The sequence below is a fragment of the Balaenoptera ricei genome, chromosome 1 (assembly GCF_028023285.1).
Source record: "Balaenoptera ricei isolate mBalRic1 chromosome 1, mBalRic1.hap2, whole genome shotgun sequence".
In the NCBI taxonomy this organism is placed as follows: domain Eukaryota; kingdom Metazoa; phylum Chordata; class Mammalia; order Artiodactyla; family Balaenopteridae; genus Balaenoptera; species Balaenoptera ricei.
The window spans coordinates 142,444,177-142,455,558 of record NC_082639.1 but is presented as its reverse complement, the minus strand read 5'-3'; the positions used below and the strand labels follow the sequence as shown (position 1 = coordinate 142,455,558).

The window sequence follows — 11,382 nt, the reverse complement described above, 5'->3', positions numbered from 1 at the left end:
GCCAGCTGTGGAGGTCCGGAGACGGGGAGAGTGTCTCTCTCCCACACACACTCATGGGCACACACACAGCCCCACCTTCACCCTCATCCTCCCTGAAGCCTCCCTTTCACTCGGAACCTATGTCCTGGTTCTCTGGTCCTCACTCCACACTGCTCCCGTTTCTCCCATCTCTGCTGGGGCCTGAGCTGAGCAGCTGGTCCCCAAAATCTCTTCTCTTCCCTCCTCGGACTTTAGAGCGGGGACCTTGACCCGAATTACAGGTGGGACCCCAGGGGCCTGGACAGTGAGGGTGGGGTGGAGGCAGGTTGCTCCCCAGGGCTCTGCATCATTGACTGAGCTCCTTCCACCTCAGGGACAGCAGTGGCTACACTTCAATCCCCTTTCCCAACAAATGACACATCCTTCCTGGGTGAGAGCTCTCACTGAGGCAAGGAAAGGGATGGGGTGGGGGGGGGGGCGGGTGGAGGACACGGTGTACATGGCAGAGGGAAGCAGGAAGGGAGAGGAAGCTGGTAGACCTCAGTGCTGCAAAAGGACATCCTGGGCGATAAGAAGGAGCATTCACTCTTAAATCCACGCCCAGCTGCCCCTTCCCCAGGTAAAGAACAGAGGACCCTGTGGGGTTTCTATGTCAAATTCCTCCTTTATTTTGACATTCACTTAGTTGTGACTCCAAGTTATCAAAGATGCAGGGCAAGAAATCTGTAGCAGGAGCAGTGAAGTGGAGGTGGAGCGAAAAGGCGGAGAGAGCAGGGGGTTCCCTGCCTCTCCTCTTCCTGTTTAGGGTGCAGTTTGAAAAGTGTCCAAATAGTGTCCCAGAGCACAGACTCGGCAGCTAAAAAGTACAGTGTGGTTGAGTGGCGTGAGCTTCCTCTTCCACAGGCAGGGCCCTCGTGGCTGCAGGGAGGCGGGCAGGCAACCTTGAGCCTGTGCCCTGAGCAACGTGGGGCTGTGTGGGGAGAGCCGTGGCCACCATCTCTCCAATGCCCCAAACTCACGATTTTGAAATGTGGGTTGATTTAGGCTGGGAAAGCTCTAGGAGGAGACGGGATTGCACGAGATGCTTTTCACTCAGGGACCCCAACAGATCAGGGCCAAGAAGCGGGTGAGAGTTGACTGGATCTTGATTTCTCCCAAGGCGGGCGGTACTGGAATTTCTGGGTGAGGAGGGGCAGCCCCCTGCTGTGGTTGTGTGACTGTGGAATCCCAGGGCGGCAAGCAAGGCACTGGGGCTGGTCATCAGGAAGCGGCGAGGACGCCCAGACCCAGCAGCTCGTGTCAAGGGGGCGTGCTTAGCCCAGTAAGGGCTGGCAGTGGGATGGGCATGAAAAGCTTCTGTCCTCAGCTGGTCCCTCCCGGCTCTGAGACAGAGCTCATTACCCCACCTAGAGCTGTCTCCTGGTAGCAGAGAAATGTTATCATTTGAGGTCACTCAGTAGGACGGTCAAACATGTCTGCTTTCCACTGACAATTAAAATGGTTTTGCCTGCGAATCCTGTGTTTTACCGTGGCCTTTCATCCATTAACACACATCCCTGCACACAGGATCAGGCAGTCGGCAAGTGCATCCAGCCCCTGCCAGGACTGGGGCAAGGAAGAGTGGTCTGGCTGGCAGAACTTTTCAGGGAGCGCTGGCTTCATGGAGCATTAAAGGGTCCTCAGAGTCCCCCTGGGCAAGTCTCATTTCCCTGGAGAAAACGGAATCTCAGAGGAGATAAGAGACTGGTCCTAGAGCTAATGAGTGACCGAAGTGTGACCAGACGCCAGGTCCTCTGATTCTCAACCCTGTGAGCCTCGATTACAGACTGAGATGCAAGGTGACCAGTGCCCAGAGCGATGCAAAAGGTGCGGCAAATTCTCTTCCCCTTCCCCAGCTTCATCCTCCCTGTCGCAAATGCAAAAATCAAGATCTCAGCAGAGGGGCCAGCTCCCTCCCTGCCCCACGCTCTGCAGCATTCGGTGACGCAAGAGAGTCTGGGGGTTACTAATGCCCTTAGGAGGTGGGGGGGGGGCAGACACCCCTGACTGCAGAGGCAACTGGGGAACTCATCAGATGCATTCACTCAAGCAGCATAAGGCCACAGCTGAGTTATAACTGGGAGTTGGGACTGGGGGCTAGAGTGACACAGCAATAAACAGGCCCTTGTCCTGTGACTGGGGGGTGGGTCAGCCGAGGGAGGGCAGCCAGCACGGAATCTGATTGCTAAGTCAAGTCCCCCCCATCCTCAGAGCGAGGGCTGCCAGCCGTGGTGAAACGAAGGGGTCCTGCTCTGTGGCCTCATGGCGGGATGCCCAGGGAGAACACCAGGTCTCTGGAGGGGCTTCCGTGGCTTCCACGCGGCAGCGTTATCCCAGGGGAGGCTCTGCAGGCTCTTCCTGTACCAGCCAGCCGGCTGCCGTGGGGATTGGCCGCCACCTTGATCACCTTTCGTTCCTGCTGTCTGGAGTCAGATTTTTCTTTCTAGTTGGTACATCAGAGACCCTTCTGCCCTGCGGCTCCTGAAGGTGGCAAAGTCCTGGTGTGCGCTGTTGGTGACAGGCCTGTGTGCACACACCCGGGAATGCACACGTCCTCGCAGGGCTGCATCCACGCACAGCGCTCGGCGTGGCGGACCAGGGCCCCAGAGACCATCAGCAGGCTTTCCTTTGCTAAGCTACTCAAACTCTAGTAACAAAACTTGCAAAAGGTTCTCCAGCCGGGGCAGCTGGTTCCCGAGGCAGAGAAAGAGGATTTGTGGGGAGACAAGGCTAGACATCCATTGTGGGTGCATTCCTCACAAATAACCTTATGCCACAGCCTTTAAAGTCCAGTCGACGTGTTCTGTGAAGACAGAGGCAGATGCAGATGTGATGTGTTCAGGAAGCAATACCCGTGTTGGAACAGCTACAGGGAGTGCGGTCTCTAGAACGGGCGAAGTACAAAACTAGACTGTGAACTAGCTCTTGGATTCATGTCAGCAAGCAAGTCCTGAAGAGTCCCTTTAACCCCTTCCTCTCCCTTCTCGAGTTCTGCCAATGCCTCAGCTCTGGCCTCTCCCTTTGCCCTACACCCCCTTTCTCCTTTCATCCCCCAAGGACTCCGGAGCCTTTGCTTAGCTTCCCCCGGTGCTCCCGCTCCTCTCCTCAGAGTCCGGCAAAGCCAGGGGGCTGAGGGAAGTGAGAGGGTGGTGGCAGTGCCGGCACTGGCCAGAGGACAGTCCCAACAGAGAAACTGGCTGAGCTGCCAACAGGACCTGTCAGGCCGCCACCTGTGGGCCGCGGGGCCAGGCCCTGGCCTGGTTCTCAATGCCCTCAATAGCCTGAATCCGGGTGAGCCCTCCACTGTGGGGAAAGGAAAGCCAGAAACACTGAGACAGTCCTTGTGGGCCGTGCTGGGGGGTGTCGTCCGCTGTCCCCATCGCTCCTGCTGGGGCGGCAGCGTTGGTGCATGGCGGGGGTGGAAGGGGTTACACGTCTGTACTAATAGCCCTTGGATTGGTGAAGGCCTCACGGCCAGAGCCTGGCCACGTCACCGGGTAACTCTGGGGCGCTGCCACTTGGAGGGATGGGGGTGCCCCCTCCTTGTAGTATGTGGGAGCAAAGGAGAGCCTCTCGCCTCCGCCCCCGTTGGGCACCATGTCAGCCGTCCGTATGTAAAAGGGAGAGCTGTATGGGGAGCAGGCGGTGCAGTGGCTGGCCGCCACCCCGCACGGCTGGCCGCAGGGCTCGCTGGTGAGAGGCGCCAGGCCGCCTCGGCCGTCCAGGGCCTGGGAGCTGCAGGCATTGCAGGTGGGGCCTCTGCGGTGTGCGGGCAGGTCGTGCTCCTCCTCCTCTTCCTCGCGTGCATCCCCGGCTCCGCTCCTCTTGCAGCAGTAATACTGAGGGGAGAGTGGGGAGGGCTGCCTGAGGGCTGAGTGCCCCCCTCGGGGTGTGCACAGGTGCCCACGGCCCTGCTCCGCTCGGGACCCTGCGCCGGGCGCTCGGCTGGCCCTGGAGAGAAAACTCAACACCAGAGGCCCACGGTCCACAGCGATGTCCTCCCAGCCCTGCAAGACCAGTTCTTTCCCTCTTCCTCCCCCTACTTCCTAGTGCATTAACCGCAGGCGGAGGCTGAGAGAGGCGGGGAGGCAGAGGGGGGGGGGGCATACAGATCCTACTAAGCACAGGCTGGGGTGCGGGGAGCTGCTTTCAGAGTCTCCCCACACGGTGCCCTTCCCACCACTCCTGAAATCTCAGACTCGCGGGAGACACAACACAGCGACCCGGTATTTTCCCAGCTCACTCTCTTGGGTGCCTGAAGTGTGCAGGGCGTGAGGGGAACGTAGCTCCCTTCTGACAGCGCCCCCAACTCCCAGCCCCCTTGACTTACGCCTCCCACATTCCACGGCTTTGGACTTTGTCACGCCCGCAGTGGGCCTCCAGGCTCTGCCCCCATGATGGGGAAGTGGTTTGCTGGTGGCCTCTGGCCACAGGCCCAGGGGACTGACCTGGAGCCTACAGTAGCACAGGACGGCGATGATGCAGAGGAGAATGACCGCAGCTAGGATTCCGCCAGTGATCACAACCGTTCCCGCTGTCATCCGCCCGACGCCCCATCAAACTCTGCAAAGATGTGTGCGGAGAGGTGAGGGGCAGCTGCCCCCCCTGGGCCTGGGGCCGGGAGCCCTCCTGGAACTCTCTCAGCTGAAGGCATGGGGGACCCGAGAGCAGGGAGGGCCCTGGGCACTGGAACACCAGGGGCTTCCTGAAGACAGAGGATAGCTGTGGCCTGGGCCAGCCTAACCTGGGGGGCTCATAGCTGCAGAGGGGAAGAGAGGCGGCACAGAGCTAACTGAAGGTGTGATTCTGCTCCCTGTTTCCATCCACTTTCAAAGGTTCTTGCTGTCTTTCTGCTTTAATTCTCTTCTCCCTCTCCTCTCCCCTCTCCCCTCTGTTCACATCAGGCTTAACCCTCACCCCTTCCCCTAGCCCACGGGGCCAAGACACAGAGAATAACAACTTCTGTTCACTGAGGCCTTAGTCTGTGTGAGGCACTGTGTTAAGCACTCTCAGTTAACCCTCAAAATAACCTTTTGAAAAAAAAATAACCTCACGGCCAGAGCCTGGCCACGTCACCGGGTAACTCTGGGGCGCTGCCACTTGGAGGGATGGGGGTCCCCCCTCCTTGTAGTATGTGGGAGCAAAGGAGAGCCTCTCGCCTCCACCCCCGTTGGGCACCATGTCAGCCGTCTGTATGTAAAAGGGAGGCGCGCTCCGGATGTGAGGCTGTCTGAGGGCCGACTCCCCTTTCAGGCCACTGAACGGGGACTCCCGACCCCCGAGGCACACAGGGACCAAGGTGGGCTGTGTCAACGGACCAGGAACGTGTGAGGAGACTTGGCATCTTGAGGACAGAATGACCGTGAGCACTTACGTTCATAAAGGGAACGGTGACCTGCAAGACAATGAAAGGGACGGAGATGATGTTAGAAGAGTGTTAGCCTGAAAAAGGCCCCAAGGGTTAGATTAATCCCTGAGCTCCACCTCACCTCACCCTGCTCTCTCACCATGTGCTCTGTCATCGACAGGCCTAGAGGTCCCAAATCTGCAGCTCCAGCTGTGTCTCCAGCTGCTAGTGGACAGACTTGTCCCTCAGATGCCCACTGGCACCTCGAACCCAATTATGACAGGCTGTCATCACCCTCTCTCCAAGTGGGCTCCCCGCCTCCAACCCCTCTGTTAGTGGTTCCACCAGGGCTGCCACAAAGGGTTTTGCAGGCTGTTGGTTACTCGAAGGGTAAGTGAGGCTGGAACGCCGGCTGCTCAGGAAGCCGGGCGCCCTGCTGTGCTCACCTGGGGAAGGGGCACCTGTCTTCACCCAAAGACACCAACTGCCCCTCACCACTGTGCTCCTGGAGCCCTGTGTGCACTGCTCACAGGGCGGTCTGTGGACCACAGCCTGGCAGCACCTGGAAGCTGGTCAGAAATGTAGCATCTCAGGCCCCACCACAGGCCTAATGAGTCAGAACCTGCGTTTTAACAAGGTCCCAGGTGATTATTTGCATATTAGAGTTTGATAGAGCTGTGGCGTGTTCCCCTAGATGCCCAGACTTGCAAATCCTCAAATTCTTCTTTGGCTTCTTCCAGTCTTCTGTTCTTCACACCAGTTATGACTCTGCACCGCATACCTGCACTGGTGCAAAGGTTTCCTAACAGATCTCGCTGGTTTTGTCCCTGAGCACCCTTCACATCACCCACAGTTAGCCCTTTGTCATGCCCTACACCCCTCTTACTCTGGAGACTTTGTGGCACCACACTGCTTGCAGGACACATTTATCTGGGCGCAGACTTTTAGACTGAGCTTCAGAGGCTTTGCCCTCTCCCACTTCCCTGCATGCTCACCACCAATTATCTTTTCTCCCTCACCGCCCATTGTCCCCCTGCATGAATCCTCTGCCCTTCAGGTACTCTCAGTTCTTAAGAAGCATATAGCCAAGTGATGAAAAGACACTTAATATACCTTATGAACCAGAGATGCACAGACCAGGGGCTGTGGGAACACAGAGGAAGGGGCAGCTAACTACTTGGGGAAAAGTTCCATGGAACATGTTATATTTGAGCTGACTCCTAAAGGCTGAATGGGGGCTTGTCCGGTAGACCAGGTGGAGAGGGCAGAATGCACGGTCCAGGAGTGTGAAAGAACACAGAGGCTCCGGGAACCGTAAGGAATCTGGGAAGGCTGGGGGTAGGAATGAAGCTGGAGAGGCTGTAAGGCAGGCAAGGAATTGGGATTTAACTCTCTTGAAGACAATGGGGGTTCCTGAAGGGTTTCAGTAGGGGAGAGCATGCTCTCACTGTCTCCATCTATTTATTTTTTTTATTTTTTTAAACTTTGGGTTTGTTTGTTTATTTATTTATTTATTTATGGCTGTGTTGGGTCTTCGTTTCTGTGCGAGGGCTTTCTCTAGTTGCGGCAAGTGGGGGCCACTCTTGATCGCGGTGCGCGGGCCTCTCATTATCGCGGCCTCTCTTGTTGCGGAGCACAGGCTCCAGACGCGCAGGCTCAGTAATTGTGGCTCACGGGCCCAGTTGCTCCACGGCATGTGGGATCTTCCCAGACCAGGGCTCGAACCCACGTCCCTTGCATTAGCAGGCAGATTCTCAACCACTGCGCCACCAGGGAAGCCCTGTCTCCATCTATTTAAATTCTGCCCATCCTTCAAGGCTCTGAGAAGCCTTCCCTGACTGCCTCATCGTGATGCACTCTCTCCTGCTGGAATTCTACTGTAATGCCTTTCCATGTGCCACTTTTCAAATCCTGTCTTGGTATGATGCTTGTGAACTTTCATGTGGGAACATCTTGACTCCTGTGCTAAATTATGAGTCCTCTGGGATCAGGAGTTGCATCTTATACTGTATCCTATCCTCCCGCAGCATTATACACAGTGCCTGGCACACAGCGGGTACTTAGAAGTTTGGTAATCATCTCACCATACGGCGTTTCTTTCACAGGCCTGGCAGTAATGACGCTGATCTGCCACCAGAGGGCAGCAAGTTGTATCTCTCCGCTCACATCTGATCTGCAGACCAGAGCATCCTTGTTCAAGACCAGTTTGCCTCTGCCCAAATGCACGGGGAGCCATGCTTCAGGGTTCACTGGGGTATTTGTTGGGGGCGGGCAGGTGAACCTCAGCCTTGGGAGGACTCACACACCATCACAGCCACAGCGCTCCACCCTCCCCTGCTTCCCCTGCATGCTCACCCCTGAGGGCTGCACAGGAGACAGAGGGGCCTGGTGACCTGAAGTGGGAGGGGGCAGCAGTGGTCCACCCTACTGAAAGTCTCGGCCTAGTCCCCTGGGATGTGTCCAGGCTGTTTCAGGGAACGGGGAGTTATGAAGCCACACAAGAACAGTGCCCTCCCTTCTTTGCCTTCCATGCCTGGCCTCCCTCTTTCGGTGCCATGAAGCCTGCGCAGCAGACGTGGCCTGGAAGTGGGGGGCACTGCAGTGCAGGTAGGGCCACAGGGCTGAAGGCCCACTCAGGGCCCAACTGTGCCGCTTAGCGGACATCCCGTCTTGGAAACGGACCTTCTTTCTCACGGTAAAAGAGAGATTACCAAAAAACCCAGGAAGAAGATTCATGTATGTGAGGGCCCCTTGGAACCTCTAAGATATCCTTCAAACGTGGTTATTTGTGGGGAGAAGGAAGGCCCAGACATTCTGTGATCACTTAAGTCTGGCCTGACAGTCATAAACCAAGAAGGCACATGTGAAGTGCATGTGGTCAACTAGCCAGGTCCCAGCCAGCTTCCCGGAGGGCCCAGTCCTGGTGGTGCAACTTAGCATTTAAATTCCCACACCCAGTGGCTCTCTATGATTTCAGGGGTGCTTATTTTCTCTTTGCAACTAGATGCAAGTGATCACGATAACTCCCTGAACCTAAACAGCATTCATTGTACAGTTTACAACGTGTTTCCATTTCTGTCCCCATTTATGATGGGCAGGTTCTAAGATGGCCCCAAATGAGCCTCTCCCCTGGCAGTCATGCCTTGTGTACTCCCCTCCCCTCGAGGAGGGGTGCCACCTGTGACTTGCCTCTAACTAACAGAATACAGCAAAGGGGATGGGATGTCACTTTGTGAGTAGCTTCTCAAAGATTCTGACTTCCCTCTTGTGAGCCAGCTCTCGCCCTGGCTGCTTTTGATGCAGCAAGTTGGATTCTGGGGAGGCCCATGTAGCAAGGAACTGAGGATGGCCTCTGGCCCTCAGTCCAATGGACAGCAGGGTGTTAAAGCCATCAATACAATGGCCCAAAAGGAACCGAACGACCACATAAGTGAGAGTGGAAGTGAATCCCTACCCAGTTGAGCTTTCAGATTAAACTGTAATCCCAGTGGACACCTTGAATGCAGCCTCATGACCAACCCTGAAACAGTGAACCAGCTGGCGATGCTTGGATTCCTAACTCACAGAAACTGTGAGATAATCGATGTGTGTTCTTGCAAGCTGCTAAATTGTGGTAGTTTGTTATACGGCGAAAGATAACTAACACACCTCCTTTGAACCATACAAAAACCCCACTCACAGGAGGGAAAGTCAGACCTTTATACGATTTGCCTAAAGTCATACAATAGCAAGTGTCTGAGTCAGGACCCAAGGGCCAGTGCTGTGGAGTTTCTGTCACACCAGTTGCCTGATTAATTTCCTGAGGCCTTGAGAACAAGGTCCCTATGTTCCCTCACAGGGCCTAGGAGCTCTGGACAGAATGGATTCAGTAGCGACCAACTCAGGGGCTTAGGGCAGCCAACGAGGACAAACCTGTTGCCAACTGCAGACCCCCGGGGCCCGCCCTCTGTGACCAGGACTTTCTGGAGCTCCCTCTCCACCAACACCTCTCTCTACCCAGCATCCGGGCACCTTCTCCTGTGCCTCACACTTACGTGAAACAGCTGGAGCAGCGACAGCCCAGTCACGCAGGCTGTGCCTGAGCAGACAGCAGCTGGGGGCACGTCATGGCCAAGGGTGTCAGTCCCTGACAGAGGAGAGAGGGGAAGGTCAGTGAGAGCTGGAAAGGGAGGCTGAGAGGACAGACGGACACACACTGGCACCTGGTTGTGACCCCAAGACTCTGGAGTGGACATCCCCAAGGGGGCTGGTTTCCTGACCTCCACGGCTGCCTTGGTCTGAGGTCCCTGAGCCTAAGAACCTGAGGTCAGACCTCTAAGGCCACATCCTATCCCGTCCTTGTTTCCTTCCCTCAGGGTCGCTGTCTGGAACCCTTGCCCAATGCACCATCAGGACAAGAGCCTCTCCCTGCTCTGGGAAGCGAGGCTCAATGGGGGAAGGGAGTCCAGCTGCCTCTTTCATGCTCCACTGGAGAATGCTGACCTGTCCCCTGGCGGATGTGTCCTTGTTGGCTGCATGGCCGATCCCCCTCTCTCTGGCCCCACACACCTCTTTCCCATCTCCTTCCCCATTCTTTCCTGGGCCTGTCCGTATTCCCAGCGCCCAGAGCTGATCACTCCTTTCTCTTACTCCAATATCCAGACTTCCTCAGGCCAACCCACCAACCAGACAGTTGGATGGGTAAGTTCACGCTGATGTGCTGATGGAGGAGGGGGAGGTGAGACCCTACTGAGGAATCCAGTGTAGTCTAATTACTGGGGGGTCCCTTCAAGCCAAAATTCTTTACCCACTCAACATTATTTAGAGGAGTGTCTAGGCCCTACACTGGGAATGGGGTGGGGGTGGGGTGGAGGGAGGAAGGACACCCCCTGGTGGTGACGCTGGGCCCCTGCTCACTGTCCTGAGGAGGACGCGCCCCACTGGGTGTATCTGTATTGGGGAAGGAACTCAACCATTAACGGGATGCACTGAGCCACTCTCCACAAGGGCAGGGCCAACCACTTCCAGGTTCTCTGCCTCAGCCAGAAGCTGGAGGTCAAAGGACAGACATTTTCATGCCTCAAGGACTGGCACCACAACTACTGAGCCTGTGCTCTAGAGCCCGCGAGCCACAACTACTGAGCCCGTGAGCCACAACTACTGAGCCCATGAGCCACAACTACTGAAGCCTGTGTGCCTAGAGCCCATGCTCTGCAACAAAGAGAAGCCACTGCAATGAGAAGCCCGCACACTGCAACGAAGAGTAGCCCCCGCTTGCTGCAACTAGAGAAAGCCCGCGTGCAGCAACGAAGACCCAATGCAGCCAAAAATAAATAAATTAAATAAATAAATTTTTTAAAAAAGCAATGGGGCTGGCACAAGTTTTAATCTAGGGGCAGGGGCAGATTTCTCTCACTAAATACATTTTAAAGTAAAGGGATACTTGGATCATACATCATGATCAAGTGGGATTTATCCCAGGGATGCAAGGATTCTTCAATATATGTAAATCAATCAATGTGATACACCACATTAACAAATTGAAGAATTAAAACCATATGATCATCTCAATAGATCCAGAAAAAGCTTTTGACAATATTCAACACCCATTTATGATAAGAACTCTCCAGAAGGTGGGCATAGAGGGAACATATCTCAACATAATAAAGGCCATATATGACAAACCCACAGCAAACATCATTCTCAATGGTGAAAAACTGAAAGCATTTCCTCTAAGATCAGGAACAAGACAAGGATGTCTACCCTCGCCACTTTTATTCAACATAGTTTTGGAAGCCCTAGCCATGGCAATCAGAGAAGAAAAAGAAATAAAAGGAATCCTAATTGGAAAAGAAGAAGTAAAACTGTCACTGTTTGCACATGACATGATATTATACATAGAAAATCCTAAAAATGCTAGCAGAAAACTACCAGAGCTCATCAATGGATTCGGTAAAGTTGCAGGATACAAAATTCATACACAGAAATCTCTCGCATTCCTATACACTAACAACAAAAGATCAGAAAGAGAAGTTAAG

General features: G+C 55.0%; 1 protein-coding gene across 2 annotated transcripts in view; it reads right to left on the bottom strand.

Moving 5' to 3' along the window:
- Nucleotides 1-623: 623 nt before the first annotated feature.
- LOC132353002 (protein FAM163A) overlaps nt 624-11,382 on the bottom strand; it is a 90,894-nt gene continuing 80,135 nt past the window's right edge. The window contains exons 2-5 of one of the 2 annotated variants that reach the window (XM_059903846.1): nt 9,400-9,491; nt 5,393-5,413; nt 4,467-4,581; nt 624-3,857 (exon numbers count right to left, since the gene is read on the bottom strand). In XM_059903846.1, the coding sequence (XP_059759829.1) occupies nt 3,447-3,857; nt 4,467-4,559 (504 nt within the window). In that variant the 5' untranslated portion in view covers nt 4,560-4,581; nt 5,393-5,413; nt 9,400-9,491 and the 3' untranslated portion in view covers nt 624-3,446. The remainder of the gene's footprint in view (nt 3,858-4,466; nt 4,582-5,392; nt 5,414-9,399; nt 9,492-11,382) is intronic. The other variant, XM_059903855.1, reaches the window with a different exon arrangement.